At 36.8% G+C, this 22,008-nt stretch overlaps 1 protein-coding gene across 3 annotated transcripts in view; it reads right to left on the bottom strand.

Annotated features, from left to right (window-relative positions):
• Positions 1-3,750: 3,750 nt before the first annotated feature.
• Positions 3,751-22,008, bottom strand: part of fnbp1l (formin binding protein 1-like) — a 56,094-nt gene continuing 37,836 nt past the window's right edge. The window contains exons 5-17 of one of the 3 annotated variants that reach the window (XM_028444457.1): positions 21,774-21,836; positions 20,390-20,494; positions 17,533-17,661; positions 16,026-16,172; positions 15,713-15,940; positions 12,343-12,528; positions 10,175-10,284; positions 8,903-9,035; positions 8,737-8,831; positions 8,114-8,289; positions 7,922-7,959; positions 6,532-6,652; positions 3,751-4,442 (exon numbers count right to left, since the gene is read on the bottom strand). In XM_028444457.1, the coding sequence (XP_028300258.1) occupies positions 4,435-4,442; positions 6,532-6,652; positions 7,922-7,959; positions 8,114-8,289; positions 8,737-8,831; positions 8,903-9,035; positions 10,175-10,284; positions 12,343-12,528; positions 15,713-15,940; positions 16,026-16,172; positions 17,533-17,661; positions 20,390-20,494; positions 21,774-21,836 (1,539 nt within the window). In that variant the 3' untranslated portion in view covers positions 3,751-4,434. Of the gene's footprint in view, positions 4,443-6,246; positions 6,653-7,921; positions 7,960-8,113; positions 8,290-8,736; positions 8,832-8,902; positions 9,036-10,174; positions 10,285-12,342; positions 12,529-15,712; positions 15,941-16,025; positions 16,173-17,532; positions 17,662-20,389; positions 20,495-21,773; positions 21,837-22,008 lie in introns of those variants that run through there. The other 2 variants (XM_028444456.1, XM_028444458.1) reach the window with 2 other exon arrangements.

Genomic DNA, 22,008 nt, shown 5'->3' with positions numbered 1-22,008 from the left:
GGAAAATATTGTGCAAAAATATGACAAGAAAAAGTGATGAAAACAGGTAAGAATATGGCAAGTTTAAGTAAAAATAAGCAAAAATGGGCTCAAATGAAAAAAAAAAAAATCTTAGTTTCTTGAAGGCATCTGGCAACCACCTCCCAGTGTCTCACGACCCCAAGGTTGAGAACCCCTGAACTAGAAGACGTAAAAATTATAGTCAACTAAATCTGTAAATGTAAAGCAGAAGTTTACTCATTTTTTTTTTGTAAATACACAAACAGATTTGATGTGATCAATACGGTAAGGTCAAATGAGCTCTGATTGGATTTCATCCAAATCAACAAAGTTTTAGTTTCGTTTATGAGTTGTTGAAAATACAAATAAATTTGAGTTTTCTCATTAACGTAGTTTAAAAAAAAAGAAGTTAGTCAGCTTAGTAATTGTCAATTTAAAGAATGTTGTCAACGAAAACTATGATGAAAATTTTTTTTGTAGTCCACAAATTAACACTCGTACCAATTTTACTTACTGTAAATATGGAAGACATGATTGGGAAACTGATGTTGTAAATAGTTAAAACTAGGGCTGTCCTCATCAGATACAAGCACTCAGCTCCAGCACGCCTAATAAATAAGCCAGTTTTCCTCAGAGTAATGTCACTTGATCAAGACTTTTACAACATTCAACACTACAAAATAAGTAATAAAAGTATGATTCATGTTGATATTGTATCGGATCAGTATCCTTCAAAATGCAATCTTGCAACATGGTATTGTATCAAAGAGACACCCCGAGTAGAAATCAACTCTAAATTAGTGCATTATTAAAAATATTAACATTTACATGAAGAACTGAGCCCTGAGTAGAAAAGACACCTATTAAATGAACAATTTTATGATTTTATGAATTGATAGGGGGCCATCCAAAGAAAAATAAATTTATATCAACTTTTTTTCTTTTTTAAACCAGCCCTAGCACTGTTGGGTTTTAGTTTGATTTTCTCAAATTCAAAATGTCCAGCAGACACTGTCAATATTTAACAACATGGTGTTTACAATCGAAACAGGAGGTGGAATACGTTGCAATTCCAGCAAGTTCTTTTTTAATATGATGTTAAGGTTTCATTTATTCAGACACATTTTTTATTTTTCAGGCAATTGCATTTGATCTCCTAACACGTAATGTCACAGGCTTTGATGTGGCCAAGGACATCAAAGCGATTGGCAAGGAGATCAAAGTCAATTTACCAGAATGCGTTTGTTTTACTACAAGCTTTGGAGTGGAAGACATTTGCTGTTAGAAAGTCACTTTTACAATTCAAGGACAAGGGAAACAGTGAGATGAAAAGGAGTCTATACAATACAATTTGTTTCTTAGTGCAACAAATCCAGGTGTTTATACAAAATGTGGAGCCTATTAGTTGAACATTTAGTCAAAAACCAGCAAACAACAACACTTTAGTTAGTTTTGGTGCTGGTTTAACAAAGCTTTTAATATGTGAAGATGCTACATTCTTTTATTATTCAGAAAGTAGACATGCCTCTAATTTAAGAGAAGATGGATCATTACAGCAATCTGCAACAGAAAATAAAACCATGTTGGTGTGCTGAAAAAAGACTTGATAGTAATTTAAACAGAATGTTCTTTGAAGAGAAGGCAAAAGCAGAATCCTCAAATCGTCCAAAATATTCAGGGTTTTTATAATAAGAAATTAGACTATTTTTACAAAAAGACATCACTGGTGTGGGATTTTGCCACGGGATTATCACTGAGCAAAATAAATGTTTGTCAGAATTTATCATAACCGAGTGCAGAGATGAATAAATAAACGCAATATGCTTTTCTATGCTTATCCAAAAATATTTCAAAAAATGGTAGAAAAGCCTTGCAGAGGAGCTGGTTTCTGTGGTTTCTCAGCATCACACAGTGGTTATTCAATAAAAATAAAACAAATTAAAAAAAGAGCCCCACCCATTCATTCACTCACTCACTCATCCAGGACAAAGTGCATTGGCTCAATTCAAACCTTGTTGGACGGTCCACGAACGCTGCTTTAAAAAAAAAAAAAAAAAAAGAAAACAATCCCCATGGAAACACATTCCACAACAGATGTAAATATGTACAAATCATCAAACAATACAATCAGGGGCGGAGCTTCTCATCACATTCACTAAAATAAACATATGGAAGCGCATCTCGACCACTAGAAAAATAAAAAATCATTATGGCAATTCATAATTACGAGTTAGTAAAGTCATAATTATGAGATGGAAAGTCATAACTATGAGAAAATAATTTTTGATGCAAACGTACAAATATGTGATAGAATCATTTTGCAATAAAGATGAACTTATGTACTTCTACCATATGTTGATTTCAAAGAACTGAATAAACAGCCAAAAATACATGTTTTTAATGAATTATTATTCAAAGTGTAATTAAGAATAGCAAAAGTGTAGGTAGACTGTAGCAAATGCTCTGTTTGTATCTCAAAACTATAGCCTTTACGACCTCATAATTATGACTTGCCGTTTTGATTTTTCAATTTTAATTTTTTTTAGTAGAGGTAACGGGCTTCCATACAAACGGATCACATGGAGAGGAAATAAATCTTCTGTGTCCACGTCAATGATAGGGGTGCAGAGGTAGCTGATGGGAAATGTAGTCACATGGTGTGGTGGAGGGGAAACAAAATAAAAATCATTGGGGAAAGTATTAATGCAGGGTTTCTTCATCAATAAAGAGATCCAGTTCCAGAAGGAGAGAGGACGCCCTCTGCTGGTCGTCGGCGGGACTCAACACCAATGAGGATGAAGAAGAGGAGGAGGAGGAGGAGGAGGAGGAGACTTCCTGGATTTACCTGATAATCTCTGCCTGATGATTGGCTCAAAGACGCAACACAACAAACACACGCAGCCATGCTTCATTAGAACAACAGGACAAACAGAACACAGGTTAAATAAAAGTCATGCGACTGTATATGACGGTAAAGGCAGGCATGAGGAGCAGAGTGGCTCAGGCAGGCAGACATCACCAACAGAGCACAGATGATGATGGAGCGTTAGTGAGGGTGTAACCTGGAGAGGTGATCACTATTCTGACCTGATGTTAAAGTAGTTTAACATCAAACTGAAGCACGCGTATTGATCACGAAAAGTGGGACGATATATCGGACACGATATCCCAACGTTAAAATGTTACAAGCAGAGGTGAAAGTAATGGATTACGAGTACTCACGTGACTGTAATTGAGTTGCTTTTATGGGTACGTGTACTTTTTTGAGTATGTTTCTAAATCAGTCATTTTACTTGTATTTTATGTTGAAAAATCTTTTGTTTACAATTAAAAATGAGCTCTCGTGAAACTATATATTTTGTTTGTGTTTTGGTTGTGTTTCAACTTCAAGCTTGTGGGCGGGGCCTTGTCCGGACGATGTTCAAAATCTTTTAATTAAATTAAATTAAAAAACTTTTAATGTAATTTCAAATCCATTACATTGCCTTAAAAAGAGCCACATTTCAAAACATTTTAAAAGAATTAATTAGTTATATTTCTACACCCAACCGTTACTGAGTAAATTATTATATTTTTGTTTTAAAATGATCAACAAACATTGTGAAACTACAAAAAATAAAATGACCAGAAAACAATCAAATGCATCACATCATAGCCGACCAATCAGATTAAAGATAATGCACCGCACCAAAACAACAATGAATGGAGGTTATTTCAGCATGACAATTTCTTTTTCTTTTTGATTTTCAATTGAATTCATTGGTGTTATTTAATTTAAAAATTAAATGTACATTTTGACAAACCTTTTATTTTATACAGTTTTAAAGTCAAATAAAAGAAATGCATTTTTCCCCCTTTCCATAAATATTGCATCGTCTCATTATCGTGGGCCCAGTATCGTATATCGTCCCACCCTTATTGATCACTAATCTGCACATTGTTAGAGATGCTAAATACTTTAACACCCTGAGGTCATTTTCTACATCTCTGAGCAGCAACATTTTTTTATCGTAAGTTCACTTTATTTCCATATGTGAAATATCTATCTATGAAATAAGGGTTTTCAGTTTGGATTAACTTAAATATGTGTGAGTGTGTGATTGTCTCGTTGCCCTGAGTGCAGCAGCACAATAAATGGATGGAAGAACTGGTTTCATGTTAGATGAAACCAGTTAAGTTTGTACTAAATAAAATGATCTTTATCGACTTTATCACCAATAGTTTTATGTTTTCTTTGAGGCTTTGGCTGAACCGTTGTTATGTGAGCATGCAGACATGCAGAAACCTCCCTATATGTGTGTGTGTGTGTTAAGTGTTTGCTTCATCTCTGTCCTCCTCTACCTCTACTTTCTCTCCACCCCATTATCAGCAATCAGTGTGAGTGAGACCCTCCACCAGCCAATCACATCGCCTGCCCGGGCCACTCTGCCGCACTCAGGACCCTGTAGTCACACAGAGGAGAGAGAGAGAGAGTCAAATTCAACAAAAAGACAATCATCAACATTCCACGCCAGAGTGGTTCTCATTATAACTTACAACCTTTTCCTAAATGTCCTAAATCTAACTTAGATGAATACATCAGAAAAAAATGATCATATAAGAATATTAATATACTATATTAAACGTTTTATAAGAAAAGCTGTCCCCTTTGAAGATACCTCCAACAGAGTCCAAAAAAACGGAACAAGGGCAATAACTCCGGAAAAAATAATAGCACGCATCTCATTTTCGAACTCCATCAAAGTATTGATACCGTGAAGCCACACACTGAATTTGATTATCCTATCTTAAACAGTTTCTGAGAAAAGCTGTCCTCTTTGAAGATACCTTGAACGAAGTAAAGAAAAATGGAACAAGGGTAAAAACTCCGGAAAACATAATTGCACACTTCTCATTTTCGAACTCCATCAAGGTATTGATACCCTAAAGCCACACACTGAATTTGTTTATCCTATCTATTATTATTAGTACTTCGTTACTTATCACCTCTGCTAGTAGTAAGACTTATATGTTAATAAGGGTAAGAAATATATGTATATATAATATATATATAATGGGGTAAAATATATGAATACTTGAATTTTCACTGAAACACATTTTAAGTCTAGTAACACAAAAGTCTACTAACCAGTAGGTGATTTTGCTTCCCTCGTTACATACTCCAAAAACCTTTACTAGTAGAATTTTTTTGTTTACTAGTACTACTAATACACATAGAATCCCTCACTAGTAGTACAAGGAGAATGTTTTAGTCTACTAGTAAAGCAAAAAGATTCACTATTCATTCTAGGAGGGATTAGAACTAAATCCAGCTCCCTGATTGGTTAGGATACTTTGGAAAGCCAATGGAAAGCCTGGATTTACTTTCACCCACCCTCTTATTAGCACACAATGCTTATGAGTGACACTTTTTGCTTCACAAGTAAAGTCTACTCATCACTAGTAAACCAAAATTAAGTACATATACTCCATATTTGAGCACTAGTAGAGCTTAATAATGGTTGACATGTCTGATATCAAATGTATGCTCAAACGGCACGCCATAGCACACTTAAAATCTCACTAATAGGAATAGTAGACTGTTTTAGTCTATTAGTGGTGCTAGTAAAGCCAACAGATTCACTAGTAGTACAAGTAGAACTAATGAAAATGGGGTAGGAGGGATTGTAACCAAATCCAGCTCTCTGATTGGTTGGAATATTATAGAAAGTCAAAGGCAAGCCTGAATATGCTTTTCCCCGCCCTCTTATTAGCACATGTCTCGCTTCTAGCACTAGTGACACTTTTTGCTTTACTAGTAAAATGTATTTGTGCAATAGTAAACCACAACTATTATATATACTCCAAATTTGAACTGAAGTATGGTTGGTATTATTGATATCAAATTTAATGCATAAAACTGTAAGAAGTGAGTGTTTTAGATTATTCACGTCCATAATTTAACATTGAGATGTTAAACATCTTTGACAAAGACAATATAAAGTTTCAAATCCCTACTTTGAGTTTGTCTCAACCTGTTTTGTCAATATTAAAAGGAAAAAAACCCCAGAACGTTTGTATTGTGCAACAGATGTCATAAACACAACTTTATGTGTACAGACACATGTGAAAAGAGACACAGTGCAGTCAGAAAGAGCACATAATCAAAGCATCTTCTGCACATTCACAAACAAACAAACAAACAAAAGCTTAAATCACAGAGTTCAACATCTTTAGTAAAAATAAGCATTAAAACATTCAACCAAATGTTAAAAATAATTTTATACGACATTAAAAACGTTTTGAAGGCTTTGATCGATGGGATGAGGGTTAAAAATGAGGATCAAAGCATCAGTGGACACAATGTTCACACTCGTCCTCCAGCTCACACACTCACCTCTGACGCAGGTACCGTACACACAGACAAAAATGGAAAGACAGGTGACAGATGTCCATGCGGGTGAGTGGATGCAGTCTTTTTCTCCTCAGGAGGGGGCGTGTCAGGGGGAGGGACAGACATGGGACGACGGCTTCAGATATAAGTGACGGCACCTTTGCTGTTTTTCTCCATGGTGATTTCCACGTAGGACGTGGGAACGTAGCCTTCCTCTCCGCTCTGCTTCCTCGCCCGCGTCCAGCCGTCGCCTTTGTCCTCCTCGATGATGTAGAGGATCTGGAAAGAATCGAGAAGAAGAGTTTGGGATTATAACGTGGAAACGGGTTGTTTTTTAAAGGGGTGGGCCGAAATAACAAATAACCTAAAAGAAGAAGGTCTGATATTTACAGTGGATTAAGGTTCATTTTGACGTAGAAAATTATTTGGGGGCAAATCAAGAATAAAGTGAAAAAGATGAGATTAAAGTCAAAATGTTAAAATTAAAAATGAAATTTTGAAAATTAAGTTCAAATATAATGTCAAGATTTAAGCCCAAAAACTAGAATGAAGTTGAAAAAATGAGAACAAAGTCAAAATGTCAACATTAAAGTTGAAATTTTGAGAATAAAGTTGAAACTAAAACCCAAAAATTTTGAATAAAGTCGAAATTTTGAGAATAAATTTGAAATATGTCAAGATTAAAGTCAAAATTTTGAGATCAAATATGAAATTTAGAAAATAAAGTTGAAATACAATGTCAAGATTAAAGCCAAAAAACTAGAATAAAGTGGAAATCTTGAGATTAAATGTGAAATGTCGACATTAAAGTTGCAATTTTGAGGAAAAAGTTGAAATATGTCCAGATTAAAGCTGAAAAAAAAGAATAAAGTGGAAATGCCGGGATTAAAAATGAAATTTCGAAAATGAATAAAATAAAGTTGTAATCTCGTGATTAAAGTAAAAAAAATGAGAATAAGGTCGAAGTATAGAGATTAAAGTTGACATTTTGTGAATAAAGTTGAAATATGTCGAGATTAAAGTAAAAAATGAGAATAAAGTTGAAAATGTCAAGAATAAATTTGAAATATTTCAAGATTAACGTCGAAATTTCGAAGATAAAAATCAAATGCGTTCAACTAAACCAGGCAATATTAGAAATGATCAATTGTTGCATAATAAACATTAAGCGAGATTTTCACATTTAGGAAAATACAAATTCTCCCAATTATTCCAATAATTTTTGACAATCTTTGATTTAACAAGTGAGATATGAGGTTACCAGGATAATTTTTCACCAACAATTACACCAAGAAAACGAGTTGAGCTGACATTAAAAATTGAGAACTTGTCAACAAACACTTCTATCAACATTCTTTTTTTCAGACATTAACTGATTAAAATAAAGTTCTTTTTTTAAATGTTCAGAGAGAGTTTTCTAATTTTTATGGAAAGCTTTTCTGGATTAGGTAAAAAAACCATACGATACAAAACGCCCAACAGATTAAACATGAATGGTATTTTATCCATATTTCTTTCAGCTTCCTGCACACAAACACACAAACTTACCTCATCTTCTGCCATGACCAGTGTCCCCTCGTTCTGACCTAAGACACAAACAAAAGCAGTAAATCAGTCTCAGCACTGATGTGTGTGTGGATGGGACTTTTCTGGAGGTTTTCAAACAGACAAATGGAATCAACCATTGGGAATGAACGAGGTGGACTCCAGGGCCCTGCAGCCATAAGAAATATTTCATACCATCAAAGGAGTAAAGGGCTTTGCAGTGTCCGATCACAGGCAGCGGGTCGTCGTCATCAAACTCATCGTCGAACTCGTGCGGGTCGGGGTTGGGGTTTCCGGGCTTAGCGGGAGCCGAGCGGTGGTGAGGCGTGTGATGCTCCTGACTGGTGTCTTCAGTGTAGCTTCCTTCAGGACTGCAAAATAAAAGCATTAATGCTGATGTGCGATTTGTTGACGTTTCTTAATGTATACTTTCATTTGGTTAAATAGTGAATATGTGACGTGTCATGGTAAAACCAGGAATAAGTCAGCGTGAGAGAAGCCAACATTTTCTGAGAAAATAGTGATTTTTGTTGTTTGGGAAAATATGCAAGATGAAGTTATAAAGAATGCACTCAATGCTTCAAATAACCGGATTGAAGGTTTTAAAATGGTAAACTTTGTCTTTGAAAACAGCCTGTTTTACACCAGAGCAGTGTCTGTGTTTGATTACCATATTGTTGGCTATACAAATGCTTTAGTTATTAGTTTGGGCCAATAAACTACACGTTAAAGTAAAATACATGGTTAACTAAGCATCTATTCTGATTATGAGTCGGACAAACGCAGGAGAGTAAATCGTAAAGTGTGCACGAGCTCACCTTTCTCTGCCTTGGGGGGTTTGATGGTGGTTGTCAACACTGTGTCTCCGGTCTCCTCTGGAGCTCTGCTTTCCTTCCACCTCAGACAACCACGACTGTCCACAGTGATCGCGATATCACCATTAACATCTAAACCATACTCATGGTGACTTTACTTCGACTTTACCTCGTGTCTGTGGATCTCAGATCGCAGCTTCTCCATGTTACAAATGGTCTCTGAGATCTTGGGCTGCAGACTGCTGGGGTCTCCCATCTGAGGGTTCTTCTCATAGACGTCCTTCATCTTGTTCAGGCCGTCTCTGATGGAAGAAACACAAGAGTGTAGATCAGACAACCATATGAGCAATCAGTGACTGGACTAAGAACGCTGAGCTTTCATGACAACTCGTCTCTTCCTGGCCCTCATTTATCAACCTTGCTTTAAAACATGGTGCAAATCTGAGTGCATATTTGGTCGTACGACAGGACCAACGTGTGATTTATGAAACAATCGTATCTGACCAATTCCAGCGTACAAATAATCGGGTGTTAATAAATGCGACTGCTGAATTCAATCGTCATTAACATTTTACACCCTACTGTTTGAAAAGCCCCACCCACTGAGGTCGGGGCTTTTCAAGATGAAAATCGGCATCTTCACATCCGAGGATGCCGCAAAATAAAGATGTGCTTTTTGACAGTGTGAAAACTGGAATTAAAGAAGCTCATTTAAACACTCTGTGGAAGAGGATCAGCTTCCGAGCAGGTGAAGTCTGCCCCCCTGTGTGCGTTGAAAACAACTTCACAACAGAGGTCCTGGAGACATACAAATACAAGGTTTATATCAGCCTCAGTCCGTACTGTATTTCATCACATTACCGATTACTGCAGCACATTTGTGAAATTTAAAGGAACTTTTTACATTTGTAAGTATAAATGAGGTGCTGTTTAGGTCCCGAATAGGACCTCATTCTCCAGGACAGAGCATAGCAGCGCTGCGTCACACGTGTCTGTGAGCGCACTGGGTGAACCTATACGCTCCGTTAGTTTACCAGCAGGGGTACACGGTATTCCATGGAAGGAAAGCCCAAAAACTGGGCTTTTTAAAAAATAATTTTATTTTGTTTAATTTGTTTTAATAATCCATTTTTATTTGTTTGGAGTGAGTGTCTGTTTATGCTTCAATAACAGCTGAAGCTTGTTTAATAGTTTATTTACAGACTCCAATTTTGCTGTTCTGAACCACCGATCCACGCACTCAGATTATCGTACACGAGCTCAGACCTGACGTGAGATCTCATAGTAGCATACGCTCACGTCAGAATTGATAAATACTGACGTTTGTGTGAATATGTCGTCCCCTCTGATCTGAACGTATAAACGGTTGATAAATGAGGGTCTTTCTGCTTAAACTGAGCTGCTCTCATTTCAGCGAATGTCTGTGTCTGCTTCTGTTCACCTCTGATCCACCTCCTTCTGCAGCTCCTTGTTGAGCTCGTCGATTCTCTGCAGCAGCTTCTTCCGCCGCTGCTCAGGCGGTAAGTGGCTGAAGTCCTCCAGAGATGGAGCCTGGTATGAATATAATGTACGAATGCCTGGTTACGATCCAAAAACAATTGGCTTTTCTGTATTGCTCAGTTTGAGATGCTGGAAGACTTATTCCCAACAGGAGCTACCACGCTGCACTGTTTCCAGGTCAGTGTCGACTCAGATTAAAAATGTCTAGATTTGGGACTTTTGGGAGTATTTTAGCTTTGCAACAGCTACTGGTCTGTTATGGTGAACTGGAAACTAAGGGATTGGAGGAGACTTCAGGGTCTTCAGACTAACACCTCGTCTACACACACAGACACACTTACCATCTTCATCGACCACTGAGCCCATAGACATTAGCCATTATAGAGAAGAAAAGAAGAACAATGTCACGCTGGTTAGTTGTCAGTAAAGCACGTCACACATTTACTTACCGTTTATGAAACGCTGGAATGTGAGACAATATAAATCTCAGTTTAGAATAACTATCACACTTACTTTGACCAGAAAAACAAAATGTTTGAACTTTCTTTTAACATTTTATTTTAACATAATTCTGCTTTAAACAAATATCTGTAAAACTAGCCTGGAGTTTTTCATAAGTAAAACAAGGTTTCATCAAATTATTCCCAATTACTTTCGCTGTTAAGTTTGTTGAAATCTAAATGAAATAAACATAAATAAGATATAACTATTAAGGGTGTCCCGATATAACTTTTTAGCTTCTGATATGATAATATGAAGTATCATACATACTTTTATTACTTATTTTTTAGAGTGCAGAACATTAGAAAAGTCTTGATCAAGTGATATTAGTCAAACAGAGAACGATATTTAGCAACATTAGGAATGATAAAAACTGATCAATTTATTAATAACCAATGAGTTACAGACATTTTAACCTTAAACTATTTATTCTACAATTGAATAGAATAAATAAACAAATAAAAAGACTGAAAAATAAGCGTAGTAAAAAATCCAATAAAAACAATACATTCATATTTCTTAAGTGAAAATTAAACTGTAGTTTATCTTAAACATATTCTATAATTGAATACAATAAATACATAGATAAAAAAAAAGAAAAACCTGGAAAAGCTGTAATAAATCCAAGAAAAACAAAAAATATATATTTCTAAAGTGAAAATGTGATTTTATTTTTTAATTGAATTTGAATTTATTAAATTTAAAATTAAGAACTAGTTTATCTTAAACATTAACATATTCTAAAATCCAATAGAATAAATAAAACAATCTGGAAAAATAACCTAAATAAATCCTATAAAAACAAGACCGATATAAACCAATACTCTTTTTTTTTTTTGCTATATGGGACCGATATCTGATATTAATATCAGATTGGGACATCCTCAATAAATATTTAGCATGTTTAGTTTGTGTTGCCTTCAAGAGACCATTTTAAATATATGTGAATGGCAGTGGAAATGTTGTTAACAGTTGGTTTCACAGAAAACACATGCCACAGCACACACACATCTGTGCACACACTCACACGCACACACACACACTGCAAAAACTTTAACGCATCCATGTGATTCTGCCCATAACACACGTTGAAGCTTTAAAACACTGCAATCATCAGAAACCATCACATCACGTCCCACGGCTTACACACCTAAACATCACCAATCAACGAGGACCCTTCATCCTGTGATTGAAGCCAAACTGTCTTCAAAAGTCAAGAAGAAGAAGAAGAAGAAGAAATATAATAGAGAGGGAGAGAGACATGTGCATGGCATAGAATGAAGGGAAAACAAAACAAAAATATGCAGGTAAATAAAAAAACAGGGGGTCTGCAGGTAGTTTGGTTTAGATTGTAATGTACTGTAGTTGTATATGAATGAAAAGAGGTATTATGGAGTATAATGGTGGAAAAACAGTAACTTTTTGCATGTGTGGAGGCCTCTCTTAGTGATATTTTGTTTATTAATGGGTGAAATAAGCTTAATTAAGCAACATATACTGTAAGTCAAGAAGTCACGTGAAGACATCCTGCAGACTCCTGAGAAGAGAAACCCCCGTCTGTCCACCTAACAAACCAAGCACACCACACCACTCTGTAACCCGTCTCACCCCTCTTCTCAGGCCTCTCAAATTCTGAGGGATTCTGGGTACTGTAGTCTTTATCTCAGACAGGTAGTGGCTCACAACGTCAGAGCTGAACCGAGATGGAGGCAATAACTGGGTGGCGGATCGGGAACGGGAGGAAGAGGAGGATGAGTAGGAAGGAGGTGGAGGAGGAGGAGAGGTGGTGGGAGACTAGAGAAGAGCAGGAGGAGAGGACAAACCAGAGGTCAGGAGGACTACGCAAAAAAACATTCACTTTAGAAGCTGTTTCACTACACCTAACCTTTCAAAGTAAAGCATGTGTTCTTTTCAGTGCGTGTTTCACTTTCCTTCTCTGTAAACAGAATATTACATAGACTGGCACCCTGTAGAGCAGTGGTTCTAAACCCCTCTTTCTCCAACGTCAACGTTTTGCTTAGAAAACTATTTAAAATGTAGTTTTAATGAACGAGTGATAACAAACATTTTAAAGAACATCATTTTGTAAATAAGTGAAAAAAAACTAGTATTTAGTGCAGTGGTTCTCGTTTTTAATCATTTTTTAACTCATACGGTATATATTTATTAGGCCTGGGCAATATATCTCGAGTCAAGATATACCAGGATTTCTGTTTTGATGATATAGAAAATTACTTTATTTAATTATTATTAATTATTTTATAGCTTAATTTTGATTAAAATAATCATTTTAGGTGCTGCAGGTAAAGCTCAGTTAGATGAATTTCTGAGTGTGCCTATCCCAGACCTTCCCCTAAACCAGCCACACTACAAAACTCACTCACACATGCTGTCCCCTATAGGAGTAAAAGCCAAAAGTGACACATATTGTGCAGCTGTTTGTTAATAAATGAGCCTATCGTATATCGCCATTTTGAGAAAAAAGCATTGAGATATGAATTTTGGTCCATATCGCCCAACCCTAATATATATATTTTATATTTTATTTATTTTTTTGATGGCATAATGGCAATTATTTTTAAAATGATTTTCTGCAAATTATTCCACAAGATTTTCCCAAATTAAACAAAAACAAATTCTAAAATTAAGTCAATTTAGGTGACGATCTTGCGGGGACTGATATCTGTCACTTATTTTACGTACTTTACTTATCATTTAAAGGTAAAAGTGCAAAGTTGGGCATATAATTGTTGAAATTCCTTGTTTTCCCACCTATAATCTGTGGCCCACTTGAGAACCATCTGGTCCGTATTTGACCCCTGAACTAAAAATAAGTTTGACACCCTAACTCTAGAGTGTCTGATAGATCTGCAACCTCCATCACAACATCTGTTTCCTCCTCCTCACCATCATCATTTAATACAAACAGCTACCTTTCCTTTATATCCTTCCTCACAAACATCATGTGGTCTTCTTCAGTTGTCCACCATCTCTACTCTGCTCGGTTCCAAAGCTCCACCACATCTGACCCACTGATGTTCTCATGTTTAATCCTGTCCAGATCTTCAGCTCAGATGCAGTAAGCATTGTGAATTTCAATGACGAGCGAACAACCAGTGATGCACATAAATGATGCACATTGTTGAGGCTAAAATACAGAAATAAATGAATACAATACAAAAAGAATTTACTTGAATTATCTTAGTTTGTAATGAAGGGTGCTGGAAAATAATGCTAAATCGATTAATCACTATTTTTTTTATAAAACTGCATAATTCATCAATGATCAGAAATAATAAACAATAATTGAATCAATAATCGATATCGATCAAAAATCATTTTGCATCAAGACTTCATTATATTCAAAATTGATTCTAGGAATTGGGCTGATAAATGACCCCTTTTTGTAATAATATCCACAGAACGATAACTGAGGAGACGATCAGTCATTAGTCAGTGGAGCTACTGACACACCTGATCCTCTTATTTCTAATAGTAATCCAGCTTGTGACTCTGACATAGAGCAACAGCGCGTGGTTAATAATGAACTAAAATGGCTTTTGTGGAGCAGGTCAAAGTCTGAGCAGTGCACTAAAAACTAAAGCAACTACGTAAGCGAGTGACACAAAATGACGGAACAACACCACCTGACAGCCTGAAACAGTGAGACCAACCATTAGTGTCTGTGAGATCATTAAAGATGTCCGGACCTCCAGGAAACAATCATGAAAGAGACAAACTGACACAACACTGACCTGTTACGTCATATATGAGCCTTATCCACCTGCACTGTTTCACAGAAGACTTTAAAGAAAGCAATAAATGTAACGCAATGATCTATTTTGTCCACATCAACATACTGTGAACTCTTTGTTAGTGAAGACTGGATGAAAACTCAGCTTATTTAACATGTGTCGTACGGTGTAGATTTTAGGACATCCTCAGGTCTCAGAGTGAGATATATGGTTCCAGGAAAACCTCTGGAATTTATCAGACCAAACAGCTTCACTTGTCAAACCACACACTGTCAGATTAAACGTCCTCAGGCTTCAAAATAAAAGTCATCAGACGAAGCCCGCCTTAGGCCATAAAACACAACATGACGCATACGCATGAAGTCAACAATATGTGCTGCTTCGGATACGAGTCATTTTCTATTTTTTATTTGTAAAGTTTAAGATATAACAATGTTTCATTTAACTATGTATTTATTCATCAAGCAATACGTTGTTATATGATTTATTTTGAAGCCTGAAGCCGTGTCATTTGACGGCGTTTGGTTTGACAAGTGACACCTTTTCATCTGACGGAGGTTTTGCTGAGTCATAAGTAGTGCTGCATAAATAATCAAATTTTAATCATGATCACAATTTTAATTGCCACGAATAAATTAACCTGATCGTCAGCAATTGTTAGATATTAAATGTGGGCTCTGCACTGTAACAGTGCATTTATTCAGTGAGTCTTTGGTACATTTTAAATTCTAAGTTTTCCTTATAGCTGATGTCTCACTCTGACAGGGTTCCCACACTTTTTTCACAATTACTTCTCCAAAAATATTTTCCCAAATTTCCATGACTAATGTCTGAAACACTAAGATCTTGCGTATACCTTTCCTGGCTTTTTAGCGTACGCTAGCTAAAGTAATCTTACCTACACATAGTTTTATAAATGAGGCGGAGAGTGAATTTGCATGAATTTGTGAGATCTCGCAATTCCTGCTCAATTATGCTGCAGGTGTGCAGCACTGTCACTTTGAGATGATGCTCAACATCTTTGGGGTTTAACATATTTCCAAAACACTTCAAATATTCCATGACTTTTCAAAACTGTACAATCGTTTTTTTCAAATTCCATAACTTCTCCAGTAATTTCATGACCGAGGGACCCTGCTCTGAGACCTGAGGATGTGCTAAAATGTGCACCGTACTGTGGGATAATAAAGGTGAAGACGGAGGCTCATCTAAACTCCTTCTACCTTTGGTTTCTTCCCAAAAAGCCACAGCTTGTTTTTGGCCCTGCCGATGGGATGCTTAGGGTCCGATCGAGGCGCTGAGCCCCCGTCTCGCTCCCGCTCCCCTTTGGGCGTGTTGCTGATCGTTCCATCTGAACCCGTTCTGCTCAAATTCTGACTGTAGTCCTCAAAGGGGAAGTCACCCGGGGGTTCAAAGCCTGACTTAAACGACTCGACGACAATCGCTGAGTCCTAAGAAGAGGGGAAGGTGCACAGAGTAAAAAAACAAACAAATGCTGGTTCTACTGGACACAGATTTTGTTTTTTTTTTACGAACCTTTCTCTCGTCTACAGCTTTGGCGGCTGAAACCATTCCGTCCAGACATTTGGAGATGATGGGAATGACTTTGCGCTCAGCTTCAGCAAAGCTTCGATACGTTTCTCCGAGCTTCACCGTCCGCCGCTCGTCCATGTTCTGCAGATTCTGGAATAACAATGTACAATAAAACAGTCTAGAGCATCTCTCCTTGAAATGTTTGTAAATATTTTTCTTTTGCCCCTGCCTGCAAATATGTATATATCTTTATCCTTTATATATAATTTTTTCCATTTATATTTTTTCTATTTGTATTGTTTACTTTATTTTATCTTCATTGCAGTATTTTTAGGGTTTTTCTGTGTGTTGCCTTCTGTTGTCTTTTTTATTAAATACTCTAACTTTTATTCTATTAAAGCAGGGTTTTTAACAACTGTGCACCTAACTGGCCTAAAAAACATTTTTGGAAACCAATTCATTATTGTCTGTAAATATGACATTGTGCATTAATCGCAAACAACGCATTAAAGTCCCCGCCCTAATTGTTATAGTTGGTTTGTCTCTTCATCTCTTCAACTTCATTGCTGTTGGGAATTTTATTATACTAATAACCGCTGAGCAAAAGCGTGAGAGGCTGTTGAAATATTGGGTAGTGACGATAACTGCTGTGCACTGAACCATGAATTAAATGTATTTTTCTTTCTGTTTGTATATTTAAGCCGTTTTTACTGCAGCAAGATGAGCACTGACTGCTATTCAGGACAAATCTACCTTGGAGGACAATGAAGTTGATAACATTGAATATATTGTTCACCAAGTAGCCCTCATGAGGGGGCCTCAAGACCTCTATTCACCAATGAGCTCCATCTAAAGCCTGATTAACTTTCCAGGATTCAAACTCACAAATTTAAATGACAGATGCAGTTAGTACTTAGTAAAGTTAAATACTGCTGCACGTTTTAAATTAAATAAACCATCTTTAAATGTTTAATTTCACTGAAACGTTTTGACAAATGTTTTTAAGTGTTACAGATCTGGTGTATGGTCACTGGTATGTTATATATAATGATAAGATATAATAAAGATATATTTTTTTAAACCACAAGGTGGATTTTCTATAAAATGTAATGAAAATGAAACAATTGAATAAATGAGGAGAAATTAAGTTTTTCATGATGAAACATCAACATTCCCTACCTTATTAGGTTACTGCTGGCCTTCCTTATTTTCTTACCATATAATTAAAGTGAAACCATTAGGTTTTAGTATTTAAGAAGTGCTTTTCTAACTGGTAGCCTTTCGGACTATACAGTACCTATGAAGTAGCTCACACTTTCAGAAAGGTTGTTGACCCCTGGATTAGATTATTTAGCGTTACAAGGCTTTGGGTTTTTTGGTGCAGAAGAAGAATGGTCTAGAATAAAAAGTAAAAAGAGACACTAAAGCTAAACCCTCTTTGACTTTAACTTTGATCTCTAATCAAATAAAACTCAGCAATCTGTCCATGGGAACTGTCCAGTGGCTTTACCTTGAATATGTGCGGGATGGCGTTGTTGAAATGTTTCCACTGCTCAGCGTTGAAGTTCTGCAGCTGAGCCGCGTACTCGTTCTTGCTCTCGTCTGCCATGTGTGTGCGCAGGTAGAACTGCCCTTTAGCCTGAACAATCACACACATCCCAACAGGAAACGGTCAGTGGGTCATGTAGACAAAGTGATGCATCGTCGTAGCAAAGCTCTTAACTCGCTCAGTTTAAAAAAAACATCTAATTGTCTATGAAGGGAGAAATGTTCAGGTTTCTGGATTTTTTTTAATGAAAACAATCCAACTGAAAATCTTGTATGACCACACTGTATATTTCCAAACCGTCCGACTAGTTCAGGGAAAACATGTCATAAAGTATTTCTATATTTCCATGAAGCTGAAAATAGTTTCATCATCTAACAATTACTTGTCCTAGTCTATGATTTTATTCCTGCTTGAAACATTTAATTTGCCGTTATTCCACCCAGCCTGAGAACACGGCAAAGGAAATAGATAAAAAGCTCTGATGTTGCACACTTACTGCAATTCATACACTTCATGTAACTATATAATTGTAATTACATGTCTAAACAAGAAGACATAGTTATGAACATCCCCCGCCAAATTGGTTCTCATTATAACTGACAACCTGTTCCTAAAGGTCCTAAATCTAACTTTGATGAATACATAGGAAAATATTATCACATCAGAATATAAAATTACTAACTATCTTAAACGTTTTCTGAGAAAAGCTGTCCAGTTTGAAGATACCGCGAAAAAAAAAAAAAAACTGTAACAAGGGCAATAACTCCGGAAAAAATAATTGCGCGCTTCTCATTTTCAAACTCCATCAAGGTATTGATACCCTGAAGCCACACACCAAATTTGGTTATCCTATCTCAAACAGTTTCTGAGAAAAGCTGCCCCTTTTAACTCGGACGGACGGAGCTCAAACCTACAGTATATCCCCCTTCCACATTTTGTGGCAGGAGATAATAAACATGTACCGGTAACAGGTTATTTCAAACACGGAGTGACGTCAGATTAATCTGTGCATAGAGATTCAAAAGCGTCCATCTTTTTGCATTTATGACTTCAATTCTCAATTCGAGTTGGTCAGTGGACTCTTTAAAACGATACACAACATCATAATGATCGCTCTAAAGCTGAATTATAAAACTCTGTTACTAACTTGTGTAGGGATGGGTACCCAATTCAGTACTTTTTTTAAGGTACCGACCGAATTCCTTCAGTACTACCTAGTAACGATTCACGTCAACTCAAACCGTACCATGTTTCGGTACCTAAATGCATCCTTGTGACTGCAAAGGAGAGGAAGAGCAGGCAATTTCTCGTGCAGTACCTGAACACAACATTGCATGCACAAAAGCACAACGACTGTAGTAGCTGCGGGAGATACAGCCGCTCTGCTTCGGCTGAGTTAAAAATTAGTAAGAAGGTTTTCACCTATGTGCAAAAACGCAAGTGAAATACTGTAACATAGAGCTGCTTTTCAATTTGTGCATTATTAAAAAAACAAAAAAAAACACTGTGTAGTTGTAGTAAAGAGTTTTCATGATGAAAAAATGCGTGAAACAAATGTTGCTACAATACAAACAGTTGGATGATGGTTTAATATATTTGTTAAAGTTACCGGTAGCTACTATTCGTGAGGATGCAGGAGGCATCCTCACTATGGTTATCCACTTTTTTTCTTCCGTCTTCCCTAAATCCTCCTACACCGTTTGTTTAATAAGCTATCAAAAAATTCAAAAAGTTGCTGAGATTTATGCTTGTACTTTTATAATTTGTAACTTTTAAACTTTTTGACTTATTACAATTTTTCTTTCCCATTCATTTCTATTGGAAATTCAGCTTTTTCAACTTTCAAGCCCTTCATTCTCAGCCATTCTTCAACTGATTTAGACCATTCAACCGTTAACATGTTCAGCTACTACCTTTAACCTATTGCTAATGCTAACTTATTGCTAATGTTCAGCTAATGCTAGGTTAGTGCCATTGCTATGCTAATACTAACACCAATGCTAGCGTTGAGCTAATGCTAAGCGAATGCTAACACTAATGCTAGCGTTAAGCTAATGCTATGCTAACACTAATGCTATGCTAACACTAATGCTATGCTAACACTAATGCTATGCTAACACTAATGCTAGCGTTAAGCTAATGCTAAGCAAATGCTAGCTAATGCTAAGCAAACACTAGTTAATGCTAATGCTATACTAATACTAGCGTTAAGCTAATGTTAAACGAATGTTAAGCGAATGCTAATGCTAGCTAATGCTAATGCTAAGCCAATGCAGTGCGACGTGGGCCAGCACCTGCATCCTCACTTGCATTTTACTTAGGAAATGCAAATATTCTAGACTGTATTAATTACCATTTATTACCACACAAAAGAACAGAAAACTGATACCGTTGAGTACTGATAGCGATTCACAGGTACCGAGTATTGGTTCAAATGTGAAAGGTACCCATCCTTCAACTTGTGTCAAAGATTTCTTCTCAGGATTACTTGGGGGGGGGGGGGGGGGGGGGGGGGGGGGGGGGGGGGGCGTGGGCATAGGTGGAGCTTGAAAGTTCACCTTTGTTCAAAGGCAAATACCCAAAAAAAGCTTGAGAACCACTGGTTTAAAGCGTTAAAGTATCCCTTTAAAACTATTTATATAAATAATGTCCTGGGTCGGAATTATAGCTTTAAATTTGTTTCTTTTTAATTAAACATTTTTAAAATACGAGAAAACAAATCTGTATCTATTTTACCCCAGAATAAGGCTTCACTGAAAAATAGATACTAGATACTAAAGCACTGTGGCAATAAAGCCCCAGTTTAAAGCCCTCCTACCTTCTCAACCTCCGACTTGGTTGCATTGATGTCGTTGTCTAGGCGCTCATAGGTATTCTGGGATTTCTCTGCCTCCTTGCATTCCCTCTCAAACTTCTTTTTACTCTAAGATAAAGAAAAGAAGGAAAAATGGAGCAGTTCAAGACACTTTGAAATGACTAAACTTTTCATCATAGAACACAAACTGTGCTTCCGGTGGCTGAGAATTGAAGAGGTGAATCAGACAGGGATAGCTCACTTCCTGTCAAACATCTGGGTCACATTAGCAGCAAAGGAAATGCAGTGAATAGCTGAGACGTTAGTGTCCAGTCACAGGCTAGTCACTCATTCAATCACTCTCTCTCATTGCCACGCAGACCACACACTGAACCACTCCTCAGAGGATGTGCAGCACAGGCTCAAATATTACACAGAACAAGACATTGAACATGTGAATCTCAATGAATCAGATGATTGTGAAATAAAATAAAGATAAATGAGTTCAGAACAGAACGACTGGGATTTGTCTCACTGTGGGATCCAAAGGAAGGTTTAAATGATCACAGACAGAAAAGTGGCTTTGAATGAGACGCAGTGGGTTGCTCAATGTGGGTGTATGTGAGTGTGTGTGGGTGTATGTGTGTGTTGTAGAAGTGTGTACGTGTGTGTGTGTGCTGTAGAAATGTGTGTATGTAAATGTTGTAGAAATGTGTGTGTGTGTGTTGTAGAAATGTGTGCGTGCGGTAAAAATGTGTGTGTGTTTGTGTATGTATGTGACTTAGAAATGTGAGTATGTAGTAAAAATGTGTGTGTGTATGTTGTAGAAATGTGTGTATGTGTGTTGTAGAAATGTGTGTGTGTGTGTTGTAGAAATGTGTGTATGTGTGTTGTAGAAATGTGTGTGTGTGTTGTAGAAATGTGTGTATGTGTGTTGTAGAAATGTGTGTATGTGTGTTGTAGAAATGTGTGTATGTGTGTTGTAGAAATGTGTATGTGTGTGTGTTGTAGAAATGTGTGTATGTGTGTTGTAGAAATGTGTGTATGTGTGTTGTAGAAATGTGTGTATGTGTTGTAGAAATGTGTGTATATGTGTGTGTGTGTGTTGTAGAAATGTGTGCGCGCCTGTGTTTCCTGATCTTGGCTCTGTCCTCAGGCTAACGGATAATGGGAATAATGAGAATGTTCCCAGAATGAGAGAAAGGACACTGGTTTATTTAAGGACTATAAACATGTGTGGATGGATGTACAGTAGCTGCCTCTCCTACAGTAAATACATCACTTTAATTCATGGTATCAATCATTCCTTCCCACATGTTTTACTCTTCGCTACTTTTTGTTTGCATTTCTTTGTATTGATTCAAAGAGTTCAGATCAACACAGCTGATCACAGTAATCTATCACTTACATTGTCCATCTGTTTCCAACACTGATCCAAGAACTGCTGGGCCTTTCTGCCTTCCTGTAGATGCTACACGCACACATACATGCGCGCGCGCACACACGCACGCACACACAACAGTTATACAAAATCAATGGACATCGTGTCGCAGCTTGAATAAACAAAATATTGACACAAATGCAACAGCGACCACGTAAATAAAGTAAGATACAATTAAAAGGTAGATATAAGTGACATAGAT

This window comes from Gouania willdenowi, chromosome 4 (genome assembly GCF_900634775.1).
Source record: "Gouania willdenowi chromosome 4, fGouWil2.1, whole genome shotgun sequence".
NCBI lineage: Eukaryota > Metazoa > Chordata > Actinopteri > Blenniiformes > Gobiesocidae > Gouania > Gouania willdenowi.
The sequence above is the reverse complement of the archived record's forward strand: the minus strand, read 5'-3'. Positions and strand labels throughout refer to the sequence as shown.